Source organism: Formica exsecta, unplaced genomic scaffold (assembly GCF_003651465.1).
Source record: "Formica exsecta isolate Colony F162 unplaced genomic scaffold, ASM365146v1 scaffold51, whole genome shotgun sequence".
In the NCBI taxonomy this organism is placed as follows: Eukaryota; Metazoa; Arthropoda; class Insecta; order Hymenoptera; family Formicidae; genus Formica; species Formica exsecta.
Genome location: NW_021852343.1, coordinates 344,674 through 365,418, shown reverse-complemented (window position 1 = coordinate 365,418; position 20,745 = coordinate 344,674). Strand labels below are relative to the sequence as shown.

At 26.8% G+C, this 20,745-nt stretch overlaps 4 protein-coding genes and 1 long non-coding RNA gene across 9 annotated transcripts in view; 4 read left to right on the top strand and 1 right to left on the bottom strand.

The window, feature by feature from the left end:
• The window catches only part of LOC115241755, a 170,292-nt gene that overhangs the window by 36,856 nt on the left and 112,691 nt on the right, over positions 1-20,745 (bottom strand). The window lies entirely within an intron of this gene.
• The window catches only part of LOC115241730 (mannosyl-oligosaccharide 1,2-alpha-mannosidase IA), a 481,287-nt gene that overhangs the window by 359,186 nt on the left and 101,356 nt on the right, over positions 1-20,745 (top strand). The gene's annotated exons all lie outside the window — the stretch shown is intronic.
• LOC115241753 lies at positions 3,209-4,474 on the top strand. Its single transcript, XM_029817679.1, has 2 exons — positions 3,209-3,642; positions 3,799-4,474. Exons 1-2 carry the CDS (start codon positions 3,537-3,539, stop codon positions 4,062-4,064), a joined length of 372 nt encoding a protein of 123 aa, XP_029673539.1. The 5' UTR covers positions 3,209-3,536; the 3' UTR covers positions 4,065-4,474.
• On the top strand, positions 16,094-19,581 carry LOC115241747. The gene is made up of 8 exons (XM_029817674.1): positions 16,094-16,346; positions 16,888-17,007; positions 17,109-17,226; positions 17,691-17,952; positions 18,018-18,134; positions 18,470-18,560; positions 18,655-18,800; positions 19,076-19,581. The coding sequence occupies exons 1-8, from the start codon at positions 16,158-16,160 to the stop codon at positions 19,227-19,229; spliced, it is 1,197 nt and encodes a 398-aa protein (XP_029673534.1). The 5' UTR covers positions 16,094-16,157; the 3' UTR covers positions 19,230-19,581.
• The window catches only part of LOC115241735, a 6,037-nt gene continuing 5,522 nt past the window's right edge, over positions 20,231-20,745 (top strand). The window contains exon 1 of the mRNA XM_029817661.1: positions 20,231-20,456. Coding sequence (XP_029673521.1) covers positions 20,313-20,456 — 144 coding nt within the window. The 5' untranslated portion in view covers positions 20,231-20,312. The remainder of the gene's footprint in view (positions 20,457-20,745) is intronic.

Sequence of the window (20,745 nt, the reverse complement as noted above, 5' to 3'; positions counted from 1 at the left end):
TTTTTACATTATCTTATTTTTTTTTATTAATTCTTGTTAAATAGATATTCTACAAATTAAAGTAGAGCTGAATTTTTTATAACGTAAATCTATATCAATTAATTTGTGCCAGTTGTGTACAGATTTTGTGCCGATTGTGTACAGGATTTTATCATAAAGTTTTTCAAATATCTATTAAAATTATTTTCTATGAAACGCGCATTATAAAATTTCTTTATTTTTAAAGGTTTTTTGAATACATGTCGTCTACATTTGCATTATCCTATTTTATTCTAATTATTCTGGGGGTAGCTTCCTTGAGTATCAACTTATTCCGCGTAAGTAAATAATAATAAATTCACATGTTTGTACACCGTATGTTAGTCACATATGACCATATATATGTTAATTACAGTACTTTTATAGTACGTGTTTACTTTGATATCAGATTAGTGTTTTAGAGAATTTGAATTTAAAAAGCAAATTTAATTTTTTATCACATTTCAGCTTTTTCAAGTTGCCGTTATTATGTCAGATGAAAAGGAAAATTTTTTATTATTCCTAATATTTGTAGTCGGTCATTTTTACTATATGTTTATATGTAATTACATGGGACAGAAAATCATAGACAACAGTACGGGAATTTCTAGAAAAACGTAATTATCCGTTTAAAAATTTAAACGATCCGTTTCTATGCTATATATGTAGTTTTGCTATTTCACGTTGTTTGCAAGTTAAAGTTGTTTGCAATTTATTAGAACTTTACTACAAATGTCATTAATTATATTGAAAATTGGTAAGACAATAATGAAGAATTGCTAAAGTTAACGAGTATATTTTTAATATATATTTAATATTTCCATCAGACGCGTTTGAACTCGCTATAAAAATAATTCTTTAGTATATGGAATATTATAAAAACTTTTAGATACGATACGCAGTGGTATACGGCGCCTGTGCAAATACAAAAACTACTACTATTCATGATGCAAAAAAGTATGAATTCTTGTAAATTCGTCATGGGCGGCATTTACTCAGTGTCATTGGAAAATTTTACTACGGTAACTTGTGTCGCCGGCTTGACAATAAACTTTATTTTTAGCTCATCTCAAAATAACGAATTTATTTCTTCAGCTTGCGAGCATGTCACTATCTTACTTCACGGTAATTTATTCCGTACAACAATGAAACCTGTAAAAGGAGCACAGAAACAATAGTAGCCGGTAGTGTTTTGTATTCGAAGAGATGATAATTATCTCAAAACCGAGTCGAACTAATTCGAGATGGATGTAAAAAAATCATTTGCTATTAATAGGACAGACTCTTTGTTGTTTGCAAGTATTATTATATTAATAAATAGTGTCTTTTTTTATTATATTGTATATAAGTCTTATTTCATCCTCGGGCGGATCGTTGTCTCCACTAAAAATTTTATCATATTTGATGTTTATTTATGGAATAGTTTTGAAGATTACTTTTGTTTTTAAATTAATGAATTAATTTGTTTTTAATTAATAAATTAATTTTTGCAAATATTTTTTTGACAGAAACGAAAAAAGAGATACATTTTATTCTTAAAATAAACATTAAACTTAATAATTCTTTTTACATGGAATAGGTGGAGAATTAATAAATTATCAACTTTTATTTAAAGAAAAAATTAAGCATTTTTGCGTGCAAAAATATGTTAATAATTAAATTGTCAATTTTAGCTGATTGCAATAGAACCTACATATATCAACTATTGCTTCGAAAACCTACATGTAAGAAACTAGAAGACAAAATTAAACGGTAAAAATCATTATGACCTGAACTGTGAAAATCAATAACAGCTGACAGAGTTAAACGTGCGAACCCTCTGCAATATCGACTTCGATTGTTTAAAATTCAAAAAATCCTTGTATCAGAATATTTTAATTAATTTTCACTATAGAAATATGCGGTAATTGTGGAATCCCCCTCCCTCTATATTAACATATAAGGAAAATTAATATTTATATAATTACTATTGTGTGATTATAGTAAACATTATTACACACGTATATATATCTTTTTCTTCGAAACGAATGAAGCGTACTTCGCTTTACGTGTTTTATATTATCACCAATGATATTGTAAAGTCTTGCATTTAAAACAAGTTATAAGAAATGATGTTGCTCTCAGGACGAATTAAACGAGAATGTAATGTGTTTGAACGGCATAGACGTTTGCTCGCTACTGCGCTTGCGTCAGTTTAGAGGGAGAAAAAAAAATATCGCTATATTCATCGCTTTAGACTATGGAATACGTAATTAGATAATTGGTCCATTTGTCTCACGATGGACTTACATGTTGAGGAAACTCAAGAAAATAAGAGGACAAAAATATTATATACCTTTTTAATAGCGCAGAGCAATTTCGAATAATAAAAAAAATTGCAATACGATACCAACTTTACAAACTAAAATAATACATAATACAATACGCTAAGAATGGTCAAAGCTCATTTAGAGAATGGCGACTGGATAGATATATTTCGACTATTGAATGAATATGGACTTTGTAGGACATCGCTATTACAATATATATCGAATCCTCTTGTCCTCGGTTGGTTTATGGCCATACCAGGATCCGAGGATGAAGAAAATTCAAATTGTTATTTCTTCCATTATTCTTGTATCCTCTGTCATTATACAGGTAAATAATTTTTAAATATAATACATATAATGTAATCGTGATATTTAAATTTGCTTATATTATACATTTCGCAACTTTATTATTATTTGATAGAAATTAATTAATTAAAATCAATAGAGCATGAAGCGAAATAAATAGCACATAAAATTCCATCAATTTGTAAATAATTTTATCAATATCTATCAAATATTTAAGAACTTGAAATAATACAAACAAAATGTATAAAAAAATATCGATTAAATGGGCATAAAAATTATTGTAATAAAATAAATTTATCGATATAAAAAATATTTTAAATATACAAAATATAAAATATACTATATACTAAATTGTATTTAATATAAAGCCAATATTAGCTATTATTAAATAATAAGCAACATTTTACAATAAAAAATAAGTACTATTTTTAAATGTGATTAATATAATTTAAGTAGAAAAAACATTTATAAAAATTAATTAAATGTATATAAATAATATTATTATTTATTTTTTTGTTATCTTATTAGTAGCAACAATAACATTTTTTATTTTTTTATTTATTTTTTTAACGATAACCTTATTCAATTTGAAATGAACAATAATTATTTTCAGTTCATGAAATTTGTTACAACTGAGTACAGTTTGGATCTTTTACTCAAGATTTTGTCATTTGCAGCACCTTGTATGGTGTTTGTTTTAAAATATATTTCTTTTTGCATGGGTACCGAAACAGTAAGCCAATACTAGTTCTATAGCAAAATTTGCTAATACGAAACAAAATATAGTTTGCATAGTATATCTTTCATTTCCGCTATGAAGGCTGGCGCTCTGCACATACACACACACATACATACACAGATTTAGTTAAATTAATACAGCTTCAAAAATAGGTGAAGGATCTCATGAAAAATGTTATAAGTGACTGGAATTTATTAAAAACCGAGGTCGAGCTTGAAATTATAAAAAAATATTCTGATTTTGGACGACTGTGTACAATATTCTTCGCACGTGAGAAATAATTTTGTTATTTTTGGCATTTTAACTGTACGGTCAATATTTTCTGAACGCATTTATTCAACCTATCCAATCATTCGAAATTAGTATATATTATAATTGATTTCGATACGAAAAATACATAAAAATTATTTTGTTATACTCTTTTAGTGGCTGCATATTCTGCATTGTTTATTTATATATTGATTCAATTTACGCCAGATTTTCTTGACATCGTAGCACCACGAAACGAATCACGGTTACACAGCATATTATTAACTGCAGAATATTTTGCTGACCAACAAAAATACTATCTTCCAATTTTATTGCATATTGACATAATAGCTCTCGTAGGATTAACCACTATGATTTCTACCGAGTCTTTATTTGCGGCGTACATCCAACATGCCATAGGAATGTTTGAAATCGCCAGGTAAACATTGAATTAAATTAAAGTAATTGAATTGCATTAAATTATTCTTTTTACAGCAAGATTGTTTTTATATTCAATATTACATATGCATTAATCAAAAATGAAAAAATAAGAACGTTTTAAAGCGGTTTTATTTATTATAACATCTGTCATTTCGCGACACATTTCCGCATTAGACGTAAAATTAACTAATTTACTTTTTATATGATAGAAGAGAATAATTGATTATGTGACATATGATTCTTATAATATTAGTTACAGAATAGAACATGCATTTGACGAAATACTGGGTTTAAATATATCGCAAAAAAATTGCTCATATTGCACAAAAATTATAAGTGCTATAAATATTCACAACAGAGCTATCAAGTTGGTATCTCATTTCCATTTGTTTCGCTACCAAATTTTTTTAATCTGTACTATTTTTTGCAAACATATATTTAACTAATTAAATGTATCTCATATATTGCAGTTAATATTAATTTCAACTAGCAAGGAATAAGAGCTAAAAATATAAATTATTTTTAAGAGTCAATATATACATATAAAAAAAAAGTTTATTATATAAAATTATATTTATTATATAAAAAAAGTCAATATAGTTTATACATTATCTCAAAGTGTCTTTTTGTTCAAGATTCACCGAATGTTTAAGATCCGGCTTTGCTACTTCATATTTTTGTCTAATTTGCTTGGGAGTTACTTCTTTGACCGCTAATTTAGTCCGCGTAAGTTCGTTATTCTACATTTGTATATATGTAAGTCTAATTATAATTATATAAACCACAATTTCGGATTTCCATCACAGCTCTTTTTAATCACACAATATGTAGACGATTTAGAAGAATGTGTTATCGCTGTGTTATTCCTTTTTGGTCATATTTATTATATATTTTTGGGTAATTACACCGGCCAAAGATTAATAGATCATAGCACAGATGTATTTCGCAGAACGTGAGTATTTTATCAAATAATCCACGTATTCTTTCTTTGGTTGTCGAAGGTTAAATTAATATTTGATTCCCAAAATTTATATGAAAAACTTATCTAAGAGATTACATTATTTTTTAACATTTCCTAGTATTCTTCTGTATCTCTTTGATCGTCTTTACCTTTATTGAAATTTCGCCTATTATACTCGATATTATTGTGCCGTTGAATGAAACTCGACCACATAGCATGCACGTGCTGGCGGAATATTTTGTCGATTCGGAAAAGTATTTCCCTCTTATGGTTTTACACGAGATTATCGCATGTCTCGCAGGATTTAGCACGATTCTTGCTACCGGAACAATAACTATGGCTTACGCGCAACACGGTTGCGGGATGTTGAAGATTGTTAGGTGAGAAAAATCTAGAATTACTCTGTTATATTAATGTATAATTGATCCCATAATCAAGAAAATTTATAGCTTTCGAATACAACATGTGTTTGGAAAGAACATGAGGCTGAAAAATTCTAGTCCTCGGACCGAACGAATAATATGCGACAGAATAATTCACGCCGTAGATTTACATCGAAGAATTTTAAAGTGCGTAACGGAACCTTTTTTTAACAATAAACACAAGATGCAAAATAATCGAAAGTACAATATAACTGTAGACTGATACTTACTCGGATATTTACAATATGTATTAAGTATAACAGCTAATACTCGCGCATTTGCTTATCGAACTGTTTATATCAGTTATTGAACATAAGAGAAAGATATAAGCAAGTATATATCTCCTATCCCTATCGAAAATTGAACAGGTCGTGTGTAAACAAATACGCGATTTATTTATTAATATATAAAATTGATTTTTTTTAAATGAATATTACAAGTTTTATATTAAAATAATTTTTGTCATATTTTTTTAAATAATTTTAGAGATATATTTCTCTCGATAATACATATTTTAATAAGGATGTTTTTTCTATTTATCAAATATCAAGATTTTTCTCTTATATATCATAAAATCATTTTTCATTGATATAGATTATATTTCTTTTTAAGATTTTTTGATTTCATCGTATCAACTTTTATGATTGCATTTTCTATTTTAATTATTGTTGGTGTTGCTTCCATGAGCATTAATTTATATCATGTAAGTATAATGTATATAATGGGTTTGCTGATTTACTAGTTACTTAAGTAAACTTTATGTATATGCCCAACATACTAAAAAATCACATATCAAGCATATCACTGTAATGTGCAAATAACACATTGCAGCTTCTTCAACCGTCTACTACAAAAAATATGAAAGAATTATTTTCAAGTGTTGTAGTTGTATTTGGTCACCTCATCTATATGTTTCTGGCCAATTATATCGGACAAGAAGTAACCGATCATACTGTCGAAATTTTTAACGCAATGTGAGTATATCATAAAATTTTAATCGGAATATGTTAATCGGAATTTAATGAAAACAAGAATTAAAAGTATTTGAAACTGAAAACGTCAATTTTATAGAATACTTGAATAGAAATCCTGATATTACACATATGCACGCACGCACGCACGCACACATACACACAGAGTCATTGTTATTATGCTATGTATAGCTATTAAATTTCTATATAAAGATATATATAAAATAAATATAGTACAAATTTTATATATTATATTTTTAGATTAAATATTTAATATAAACATCTTTTCAATTCTTCAGATATAATGTATCGTGGTACATTGCTCCCTTGTCATCACAAAAGATACTATTGTTCTTAATGCAAAGGATGATAAAAGGTTTTCAATTAGTTCTTTGCAACATGTTTGTAGCATCGCTGGAAGGTTTTTCCACGGTAATGTATAACATTATACATTATATAGTAAGGAAGCAAAAAGAATTGCAAATTACTTGAAAATAAAAATTACGAAAAATATAGACTTTGAAACTTTTTTATATGATTTTGCACAATTTGCATCAACCAGACAGAATTAATTTCATCCAACTCTAAAAACAAAAATATAAAAGCAATATTAAATTTTGTAGCTTCTTACCAAGTCGCTGTCTTACTTGACAGTAATTTATTCTCTACAATAGTGATAAGATATCACTCTCAAATCGTCACGCTAATACATATACATGCAATGTACAAGCAAAACTTTACACAAAATAGTAATAACGCACTGAAAATTTTCAGATATAGGTAATTTACCTTTTTCATATGTTCGTATATTTAATATTAATTTTATATATAATTATTTATATGTAATTAATTTAATTAATATAACGTTTTGGGAGATTCTGACTCAACATACATAGACTCGATATACATATAAGAGAAAGATATAAGCAAGTATATTTTTCCTATCGAAAATTGAACAGGTCGTGTGTAAACAAATACGCGATTTATTTATTAATATATAAAATTGATTTTTTTTAAATGAATATTACAAGTTTTATATTAAAATAATTTTTGTCATATTTTTTTAAATAATTTTAGAGATATATTTCTCTCGATAATACATATTTTAATAAGGATGTTTTTTCTATTTATCAAATATCAAGATTTTTCTCTTATATATCATAAAATCATTTTTCATTGATATAGATTATATTTCTTTTTAAGATTTTTTGATTTCATCGTATCAACTTTTATGATTGCATTTTCTATTTTAATTATTGTTGGTGTTGCTTCCATGAGCATTAATTTATATCATGTAAGTATAATGTATATAATGGGTTTGCTGATTTACTAGTTACTTAAGTAAACTTTATGTATATGCCCAACATACTAAAAAATCACATATCAAGCATATCACTGTAATGTGCAAATATAAGAGAAAGATATAAGCAAGTATATTTTTCCTATCGAAAATTGAACAGGTCGTGTGTAAACAAATACGCGATTTATTTATTAATATATAAAATTGATTTTTTTAAAATGAATATTACAAGTTTTATATTAAAATAATTTTTGTCATATTTTTTTAAATAATTTTAGAGATATATTTCTCTCGATAATACATATTTTAATAAGGATGTTTTTTCTATTTATCAAATATCAAGATTTTTCTCTTATATATCATAAAATCATTTTTCATTGATATAGATTATATTTTTTTTTAAGATTTTTTGATTTCATCGTATCAACTTTTATGATTGCATTTTCTATTTTAATTATTGTTGGTGTTGCTTCCATGAGCATTAATTTATATCATGTAAGTATAATGTATATAATGGGTTTGCTGATTTACTAGTTACTTAAGTAAACTTTATGTATATGCCCAACATACTAAAAAATCACATATCAAGCATATCACTGTAATGTGCAAATAACACATTGCAGCTTCTTCAACCGTCTACTACAAAAAATATGAAAGAATTATTTTCAAGTGTTGTAGTTGTATTTGGTCACCTCATCTATATGTTTCTGGCCAATTATATCGGACAAGAAGTAACCGATCATACTGTCGAAATTTTTAACGCAATGTGAGTATATCATAAAATTTTAATCGGAATATGTTAATCGGAATTTAATGAAAACAAGAATTAAAAGTATTTGAAACTGAAAACGTCAATTTTATAGAATACTTGAATAGAAATCCTGATATTACACATATGCACGCACGCACGCACGCACACATACACACAGAGTCATTGTTATTATGCTATGTATAGCTATTAAATTTCTATATAAAGATATATATAAAATAAATATAGTACAAATTTTATATATTATATTTTTAGATTAAATATTTAATATAAACATCTTTTCAATTCTTCAGATATAATGTATCGTGGTACATTGCTCCCTTGTCATCACAAAAGATACTATTGTTCTTAATGCAAAGGATGATAAAAGGTTTTCAATTAGTTCTTTGCAACATGTTTGTAGCATCGCTGGAAGGTTTTTCCACGGTAATGTATAACATTATACATTATATAGTAAGGAAGCAAAAAGAATTGCAAATTACTTGAAAATAAAAATTACGAAAAATATAGACTTTGAAACTTTTTTATATGATTTTGCACAATTTGCATCAACCAGACAGAATTAATTTCATCCAACTCTAAAAACAAAAATATAAAAGCAATATTAAATTTTGTAGCTTCTTACCAAGTCGCTGTCTTACTTGACAGTAATTTATTCTCTACAATAGTGATAAGATATCACTCTCAAATCGTCACGCTAATACATATACATGCAATGTACAAGCAAAACTTTACACAAAATAGTAATAACGCACTGAAAATTTTCAGATATAGGTAATTTACCTTTTTCATATGTTCGTATATTTAATATTAATTTTATATATAATTATTTATATGTAATTAATTTAATTAATATAACGTTTTGGGAGATTCTGACTCAACATACATAGACTCGATATACATTTCATATATAGTTGCCATAGTTGTATAATTTTAATTCTGTATTCTTGGTATGAAATATATAATTTTATTATATTTAATTGTATAAACTATTTACTTACGATTGTGTATAAAAACTACTTGTCAATTATTATTGCATTACAATACATATTCATCGTCAAAACTAATTATCTTGTATTATAACTAATGTGACATTCTAATGAAATATAATTAAAATTTTATCGAACAATTTTTACGCTATTATTAATTATGGTTTCGCATAAATTTAAACAGTCTTGTTAAAATCAAATTAATGATGATACACATCCCTATATAATCAATAATAAATAAATTTATTAAAAACCAAGATGTACTGCAAACAAAATAAAAAATACTATATTATATGAAATTAAAAGTAAGAAATTATAATGCACATAAAGAGAATAATAAAATTAGCCGTACATTATATATAGCCTATATAAAATACATTTATTACATTATGTATATAAAATTAAATTAATTTTAAATTTAATAAATTGAATGAGTTATTTTTTTTCTGTTTCACATTATATTTAATTAATGAAGCATTATTTTATTTAGCATTGATAGGTTGAGTTTTGAATTCACTATATATGAAACCCTTCGTCAGATGACACTTTCATGCGCAAATCGAGATATAGCATAAAAAATATTTTCGCCAAAAATATTAAATGTTCAGAAAATGGAGCGTCGTTTCAAAGCGTAATTACGTCGATTGATGTCACCAGCGTATGTCGCCGCTTTTGTTTTATTATATGCAGTTGGTTGTTTCTCACATGAATCTATATTACAAGTTTTACTCTCGCTTTTCCCCCTACCGTAATTGCATTAAATTATACGCTATCATTTATTCATTTTGATTATTTCGCGCGATATCTTGGCAAATTACACTGAAAATGCGGAATATTAGGTATGGAATATCTAATATATTAAGGCACAAGAGAAAAGGGTTTTTGTTCAATTCTTCAAAGAGTACTTCTCTCTTTCATTTGCACTTTGACTCTCGTCGGAGATGTCCTCACTGGAATATCGTCATGATAAGATCGTTCGAATTTTGCTAAAGATACTTGGCATATGGCCTTATCAGAATACAATATGGACACGCGTTCAGGAAATAATTATGATAAGCATATATATATCAGGGTTATTTGTCCAGGTATTTCTTTATTTATCCTTTCTTTGGATTTAAATAATATTATCACTATGTTGCTATTAATACAATTATCATTTCTAGTTCGCTGTATTTATCACGCACGAATGCACTATAAACATGTTGGTTGATGTCCTTTCCTTTCTTTTCTTTGTTATTTTCGCGTTCTTTATATATGGAATATACTATTTCAAAAAGGACTTTGTAAGTCAACAGCGAATTTTATTTTGTTTTTGTATAAATCGATAATCATTGTTTTGATAGTTAAAGGGAATGATGGATCGCATATTTTTTGATTGGAAGTCCTGTGAAAATAATGTAGAACTCGCAATATTGGAGGATTATACCTGTATGGCACAAATGCTTACAAAAGTGTTTTTATGTAAGTCGATTATGAAGAGTTGTTTACATATATCTGTACGTGTGTAATCTAAAAGTATATATTAAATTAACAGAAATGACATGAAAATTTTAATGTTTTTAACATAATCACTATTGTAATTAAACGCTATCGCATCTTCAATGTTTTGCATTGCGCGTATTTTAAGCGAAATTTTGTGGTTAAACTTAAATAATAAAATAACTTAATGCACACCATGCAGAATATTATAATCTAATTTTAATACTGTACAATTTTACATATAATTTTTTTAGTAATTAACTCAATGAGAGAATATTCTTTTTCTAAATGTTTTTTCATTGAGCTATAAAAATATTAAAATAGTTATATATAATTATTAACAGTTATATATTAAAATACTAATCTATGCCGACATTTTTCAGATCCTACTTGTTTTACTTTGCTTAGCATTATATTGTATTACGCTATACCGATAAGTCGTAACATCGTTTTAAATCGAAATGATAGTCGATTACCACATCTGCACATAATATCGGAATATTTCGTCGATCAATACAAGTATTATACTTTCATAGTATTGCATACGGTAGTTGTCACATGCTTAGCCTTGATAACAGTATCGGCTACGGGATTTATGGTTTTGGGTTTTACTTTACACATATGTGCAATGTTGAAAGTAGCCAAGTGAGAATTCGAATTAATCAAATGCGAAATAATTATATAATATTATAATATATATAATATATCAATGTCTTTACAGCTATCGAATGGAGATTGTAATGGATCTAAATATATTACGGTTTTCTAGTGCAGAAAAGGAGTATATAATTTATGAGAGATTAGTTTGCGCTGTTGACGTCCATCGTAGAACTGTTCAGTTTGTATATATGTAGAGCCTAGAAATCACAAACTTTTTTTCATTTTTTTATAGCGCATATTTAATGCAAAAGTTATTATTTTTTAAAACTTTATTATTTTTGATATTAAACATTTCAGTGCATTCAAATTTAACAATACAAGCAGAGATTCCCCTAAAATTAATTAGCGAATAATATTTTGCAAATTAAATTGAAGACATTCACGTAAAAATGAACTAATTGCTTGGGTTGAGCGCCTTATTTTAATTTTCTAATCTTCGAGCTTTATCTCGATATATTGTATGTATGCAATTTCTAAAAATGTTTTAAAGTAAAATGCGAAGTTTACTTATTCAATTTTATGATTATGATTTTTGAAGGCTTTGCATGCACATTAATATAAGAAAATTAATAAAATTAATATTAAAGATTACAAAATTTTGTCAGTCGAGAAGTCTTAGTCGAGAACCTAGTCGAGAATCTTTAATATTAATTGTATTAATTTTTTATATAAAACATGATTGTGGAACATTTTAAAATGCTAACTTATATTAAAAAACACTAAATTCATTAACTAATTAAAGTTTTGTTTCTAATATTTGATTAATATATATGTGCTTGATTTTAAACACGATAAAAATATTTTTACAGCGTTTCGCACGTTATAATATGAAATTTTTGTAATTATTAAAGGTTATGCAACTTTATCATCTCAAATTTAGACACACCGATGCTTTTCGCGCTTATAATCACCGTGGCATCCTTAAGTATTAATATGTTCCGAGTGAGTAACCATACCATATAATTATCTTTGGTACAATCTATTTCTTGTGTAAACATTCCGACAAATAAATATTATTTAATTATACCGACAATAAATATTATTTAATTATACGATATAAGAGTGTGTTTAAATATTGTGTTTAAATATTGCAGTGTCTTAAGGCAGTAACAGCGTTCAAGGATTTGGTTGAAATAATTATATCTTTTGTTCTCGTTATTGGCTATTTTATTATTACATTTGCTATTTGTCACGTCGGTCAACAAATCACAGATCTTAATGCTGATATTTTCAAAACAATGTACGTATTTGTCTCAAAAAATGTGTCTTACATATCATTATTATCACGTAATACTTATTGTCTTTTTAATAAATGAAAAAAATGGTGGATTCAAAGCAGAAGTTCGAAATTTTGAAGAGCTTTTTGAAAGCATGAATAACTTATTTTTTATACAAATTCACATTTACACACATACATATATACATACATACATATATTTATAGATACAATTTGCCGTGGTATACAGCTCCTCGGAATATACGAAAATTATTTCCATTTCTATTACAAAATAATAATAAAGACCTTTATCTGACGATCAAAGGAATATTTGATTGTTCGCACAAATGCTGTAAAATGGTAATGAATGTATCGCGATCAACATCATATTCAATATAATTACCAAAATTATACCAAAAAAATATTTATGTGTTTTAGTTTGTAACAACATCAATATCGTATTTCACAGTTCTTTATTCATTCCAATGAAAGCTATCTATTACATGAATATTAATAGTCAGTGTTAGAAATTTGCATTTAGCGATGAAATCACTTGATTTTAAGTGTATTATGTTTATGTGTGCGTACATTATAATTTTATTATAAAAAATAAACATTAATAACTTATAAAGACTTGTTTTTCTGAAGCGCAAAAAGCCAGAAAATTAATGCCAAATATATATTTAAATACTTTTAATAATATCTTTAATAATACCTTTTTTCTCAGATATGCTTTTATTACGACTGAATTTCTAATGTAATATTCAAAAGTGACATACAACAATACTCTAGTGTTGAGATTAAGAGTGAAAATAATATGCTATTTTATTTCTATCTATTTCACAGTGAAAATAAATGTGAGAACATCATCATATGTGTTAGTTAGGAAAAAACCCTTTTTTAGACCTAGCAATTGAAATAATTTGCACCTTTATTAGCTTGCGTGTGAAAACTGCAAGGGCTATGAAGGGAGTCATATGGTAACATGAGAAATGATGCATAACATATCGTTCTCATGCAATCATGTAATAATGAAAAAGTCGCCGTTTATTCTCGGTGATATTTATCAGTCACAATCGTCTCGAACGGAACTCAATATGAAAGGTATTAAAATTCCTAATAAAATAAAAAAGCACTAGGATTATTTCTAAGAGAGTTTTCACTTAATATTTATAATATACACGCGCGCGCGCGACCACACACACACAAACACACAAAAGAGAGACTTCAGAGAGATTCATGAGAAATATAATGTTAACTTATTAAATATATTATTATCACTAATACACGATATTTTCTATTTTCAGGTAAGTATGCACTGAGCTACTATTAAGCTAGAATGCTGCGTGTACTTCTATGGTGAGTAAAGTATGAGTGTATAAAATTGTATTAGAAAAAAACAATTTTTTTCTTAAGAAGTATGAATTACATCGCAGTTTTGCATTCGTCTAACAATAAGCATTACTAAATTTGTCTTATGGAGAAAAAAAAAGATACTATTTAAACATCTGTTCTTTTGCATTACACATTTTATTATTTCCTTCAACGAAATATACGTATATACACATTGCAGTTAAAACTTTATATAAATATTTTAATATTTATATTATATTAGGCTGAACTAACTATTTATTAAAATTCATGGAATAACATTTTGTTGTAATTTCTTTAATTGACATTAACATTAACGGATAATATCGATGCAGTGTATATATTCGCTATATGTTGATTTCTATTATTTATTTTAATCATGCATATATTTGCCATTAATTACGGCAAACGAATAATAAAATAGATTATGTGATAAGCTATTGAAAGTAATGTGAATGTGCTTCACAATATTTTTAGAGCTATATTCCTAAATTTAAAGCTGCAATCTGGTTCTTAGATTTGATATAAATTCACGGAAAAAAATACTGTTGCTTCAATTAAAGTCTACGTCACAGGTTGCCAACAAACATACATAGTTCATTCAATAATATTTTTATTAAATCAAATATCTGGACAGTTGTTTTAATAATCCAGATATTTGGTCCAATAAAAATATCATTGAATGAACTACATATGTTTGTTGGCAGCCCATGACGTAGACTTTAATTGAAGCAACAGCATTTTTTTCCGTGTCGATATACATATAAAGAAAAATGTCAAAATTACCGAATATTCTTTTAAAGGAAGAATTTTTGATTAGCTTGATCAAAAAGTCGATTTTTAACGAAGATAAATGAAAAATCAATAATTTTTTTTAGATGTAAGCGCTTAAAAAGAACGATTTTTCGCGAATTAAATTTCGAGTAATGATGTAAATTTAAAATTGGAATTGATTGAATTTAATTAAAGATATAATAAAGAAAGAAGAAGGATAAACACATGATGCGACAATTGTCTATATATACACTACGAATAATAGCAAATAAATGTTCGTACAGTTTGTTGATACTATATTATAGCCCGATGCAAAGCGAATAACGTTCTCTACAATGGACGAAAAGAAACTGAAACTTTTTCAATTGTCAAGAAAAAAAAGTCATAACTGCGTTTGCGCAAGAATATTATTCAGTCTACGCGTTAAAGACATATTGCTCTATTACAAATTGAGGTAATTTAAGCCAATTTGTTTTCGCCTTTATCACGAATACGTTGTCCCATTATTTGAAATGATATAATCATCTCTATAACTATCGTCGTGCGAAGATATCGATCGTTAAAAATTCATAGAAAATTTTGAGAGAAATAATGCGAAAATGATAAAAATTTATACCACACTCGTATCGCAACTCTCGTGTAAGATGCACGCGATAGAAGAGCGTTATTACAAGATCAATCAAGTAATTCTTAAGACACTTGGCTTATGGCCTTATCAGCAGTCGTATCTCACGCAAATACATAAAGTGCTGTTTGCCGGTATTCTTTTAACATTTATTCTTGCCCAGGTATACATCCAGTTACATTTCTAATTTTTGTCAATTGAGTGTATAGTAGCATTCGTTAAATGCATATTAAGAGATATCTTTCATTTCCGTTTTTATCCTAATGCCTTTTCATTTTATTTTCTATATAAAATCTACAATTTTTATATCAATAATATTATAAAATATAAAAGCTTTTTAATTTATAAGTTATATTTTATATACGTTTTTAAAAAGCGCAAAAATATTACGATAAACGCTGAAAAGAATAAATATTTTTGGAGAATGTTTTTCTCTTGATACAATATATAATATTTTTAATATAAAAGTCCTTGTATCAATCATCTCTATAACTATCGTCGTGCGAAGATATCGATCGTTAAAAATTCATAGAAAATTTTGAGAGAAATAATGCGAAAATGATAAAAATTTATACCACACTCGTATCGCAACTCTCGTGTAAGATGCACGCGATAGAAGAGCGTTATTACAAGATCAATCAAGTAATTCTTAAGACACTTGGCTTATGGCCTTATCAGCAGTCGTATCTCACGCAAATACATAAAGTGCTGTTTGCCGGTATTCTTTTAACATTTATTCTTGCCCAGGTATACATCCAGTTACATTTCTAATTTTTGTCAATTGAGTGTATAGTAGCATTCGTTAAATGCATATTAAGAGATATCTTTCATTTCCGTTTTTATCCTAATGCCTTTTCATTTTATTTTCTATATAAAATCTACAATTTTTATATCAATAATATTATAAAATATAAAAGCTTTTTAATTTATAAGTTATATTTTATATACGTTTTTAAAAAGCGCAAAAATATTACGATAAACGCTGAAAAGAATAAATATTTTTGGAGAATGTTTTTCTCTTGATACAATATATAATATTTTTAATATAAAAGTCCTTGTATCAAATATATATATACATATAATCTCAATAAACCGATTATAAAAATTTCAAAAATGTTTTGCATTAAAAAAATTATTAGAAAATACTAATATGTATATAAAGAATTGATTTTTTTCTCTGATGCTTTGTAAAAAATCGCTTCAAGAAGGTTTCTAATTTATCGTGTAATAAAACGAGTTTTATATGTGGAACATAATCTGATATATTTTGAACATTGTTCCCACACAGTTGCTGGTATTTATTACGACCCAATACAATATAAATCTTTTTCTCAAGATTCTGTCAATCGTCTTTCCCACTCTTTTTGGCACTATAAAGTATGGCCTTTTTATCATTCAAGCAGATAGTGTAAGTCCAACAAGAGTCGTTTATTTCAATGTTTTTTTATAACACATTCGTAAATTAAATTATATTCTAACTATTGATAAGGGGAATAATGGAATAAACAGATCAAGCAATTAATGGAGCAAATCCGAAATGATTGGAGATTGTTACAAAATAAATTGGAAATTGATATTATAGAGAAATACGCTTACAACTCCAGACTTTTCACGGTGACTGTAATGGGTAAAAAAGAAGATACTAATATAGTTATCCACTTTATATACAGGATGTTTCAGAACTTATAAGACGTATTCCCAATTTTTTGAAAAATGATATTAATTAAAATGACATATGCAGATATTATATATATTTTTAAAATAACATATTAAATGAGATATTAGTATTTCTAATGTCTTTTTATCCAAAACGTATGAAAATTGCATTCCTATGTATAAAATTCGAATATTTAAACGTTTTTTCTCATTCCTGTGAGGTTAAGATTTCGGACTTAACATCACCTCTATGTGATGAAACTCTCGATATATATATATGGTAATATAGATGTCATACATTGTTTTTGCGTAACTTTTTTAAATTGCTTTTAATTAAGACAAAGACCGTGTTTGAACGCAACTTAGAACTTATTTTTTCGGAATAATTTACATAGTTGAATTCAAATTAAGAGACTAAAGTTTAACTTTTTTTAGCATTCACTTTATTAGGCGCATCTTTTTGCGGAATACTTCAACTTTTGCCGGTGATCCTTGATATTATAACACCGTTGAACGAATCACGGCTCTGTCAACTTATCGTAATAACGGAATACTTTGTTAACCAAGAGAAATATATCTACGCTTTATTGTTGCACGAGTTAATAGCCGCTTTCATAGTAATAATCGCAATATTTGGCACAGCTGCGACAATTATGATGTACATTTTGCACGCGTGTGCACTATTTAAAGTAGCAAGGTAATGTCATAAATGCGCTTGTATTCCTGTAACACTTGTTTCAATCTAAATATAGATTTATATAGCTATCGAATAGAGAACGCGATTGAGAAAAGTGTATTAGAGATCTCTGGTCCTAGAAGAGAGTATTTGCTTCACCATAGGATTGTACATGCGATTGTTATACATCGAAGGGCGATCGAGTTAGTATTTTTACATCTTTGTTATAATATTTTGTAGCATCCTATCTCTTTTTTATCATTTCTTATGAATTAAAATTGACCAATTCCAAAATTTTATTGCCTTATGTTGCACGTTTAATACTTAATATTTCTTTTCGATACGTATTAAATGCAATCTGAGTTACAAATTAATTAAAATTTTTAATTAAGTATATTAAGGAATTAAATTTACGTAATTTTAATTAAGTAAATTTACGTAATCTTAATAATATAAGCATAATAGTTAGCATCAATGAATATATTTCGAGGTTTGCACTATTTATATAATAGTTCCAATATCTAGCGCTTCGTTAAAGGTTTACCGAATTTTTAACATCCACTTTTATGGTATCATACGCTATTCTGATCATAGTTGGCATCAGCTCTTTAAGTTTCAATCTTTTTCAAGTAAGTAATATCTTTTTGCCCCCCCCCCTCCCCCTTTTTCTTCTATTTTTATTCTACTTAATTGGACTGATTATTGAGTCACAATCCGTCATAGTTTCTTCAATTGGCAACATTAACGAACAATAACAGTGAGGCATCTATATTCGCCGTATTTATAGTTACTCATCTGATATATTTGTTCTTCGCTAATTATGCCGGACAAGAAATAACAGATCATGGCATAAAGTTATTTAAAGCAACGTGAGTATCGGTTTCTTGTAGAACTTTTGAAAACTTTGTATTTATAAATCTATTTTCCTTATTTATGAACATACATACATGCATATATATATAAATGCATATATATATATGTGTGTATTATATATCATACATATTATTCTGTGATATTGTTAAAAATACAACCAATTTAACATTAATTATAAAGTAAAAATTATTTTTTGCTAATATAAACAGTTCTGATTCTAACATTAAAAAAAATATATTTTGTAGACTATTAACATATTTAAAAATTGCAGTTATAATGGACTGTGGTATGCAGCACCGTTGCATACGCAGAAATTGTTACTATTTATAATGCGAAAAGGGACGATAAATGTCACTATAGGATGTGGCAGCATATTTATTGCATCTTTGGAAGGTTTTGCTATGGTAAAATTAAAAATCTTTTAATAACAAAAGAGAATTGAACTAATGTGGATTTACGATTATGTGTCTTCCTCAGCTTACTAATACGGCAGTATCTTATTTCACGGTAATTTATTCTACGAGATAATAATCCGAGAAGGAAAATTCATTATCACTCTGGTAGATCTATATCTACCAGAAATAAATATAGTCATGCAGCATATGTACATTATAAATTTTTGATGAATATAGCTAAAGTAATGTATTAAATAAACGTACATTATTTCATTCCTGATAATTATACATACAATACTAAATTAGGCAATACTAATAAATAGATAATCCATCAAAGAGAAAAACAGGTACCTGAATAACCTTGTTAATCAGATTAGGTAATTTATGATTTTTTTGCAATATTTAATAATAATTGTAATAATAATATGTTATTATTATTATTATCATTATTTTATATTTTTCTGAAATTATATACATATTAGAGAATGCTGCACATTTTTGTGCAGTAGTTAAAACCTTATACGTATAAATATTTATTTTAATAAGTACACATACATATTGTAATAAATAAGTCGGCCAAACTCACCTGTCGCTATATGAAAATTTGGATGTTAGCATTTTTGCTTATAACTTTCTTAAAAAAAATATAATCAAAAAATATAAAAATCGCGATTATGGAGACTATATATGTATAATAATAATGAATAAATCTATCTGCAGCTTTTTTTAAAATATGATTTGCGCTCTACACTGTGATCTGATATAAAATGAGTGTAATGCTTCCTACGATGCACCGACAAGAACTGAAACTTTTTTTTTCTGAGGAAAAAGAAAGTCATGATTGCGTTTGCGCAAGACAATTTTTAATGTTATAAATTTTAACATCGCTCTTAATTACAAATTGAGGTAATTTCGCTAATTCGCTTTTGCCTATGAATAAATGGCTCATGAATAAATTACCTCTCACTGTTAGAAAGCTATAACCACCATTTTATTATAACTATCGTTGTATGATAAGACCAATCATTTAAAAAAATTCATGAGCGATATTGAAAGAAATAATGCAAGAATACAAAGGTCTATGTCACAGTTGTGTCGTAGCTCTCGTACAAGATGCACGCGACAGACGAATATTATAACAAGATCAATCGAGTAGTTCTTAAGATACTTGGCTTATGGCCTTATGAGCAATCATATTTCGGGCGGATACAAAAAGTGTTTTTTGTCAGTATTTTTTCGACATTTATTTTTGTCCAGGTATATCAACCCACACTTATAATTTTTGTAGAAATGATTAAATAATGATGTTCATTAAATATATATTTTAATAAATAAATTTAATAACATGACTAAAATATGTAAAATAAAATTTTTTATATGATTTATTTGTATTCGAAAAGAATCGATTTTAAAGATCATAAAATTAATAACATTACGCTTTATATATTTATGCTTTTTTAATCATAAATAAAATTGTGTTATGTCGTCGAATTCATTTCGATAGCGATTATTAATTTATTAATTAATTTATACCTACATATATATG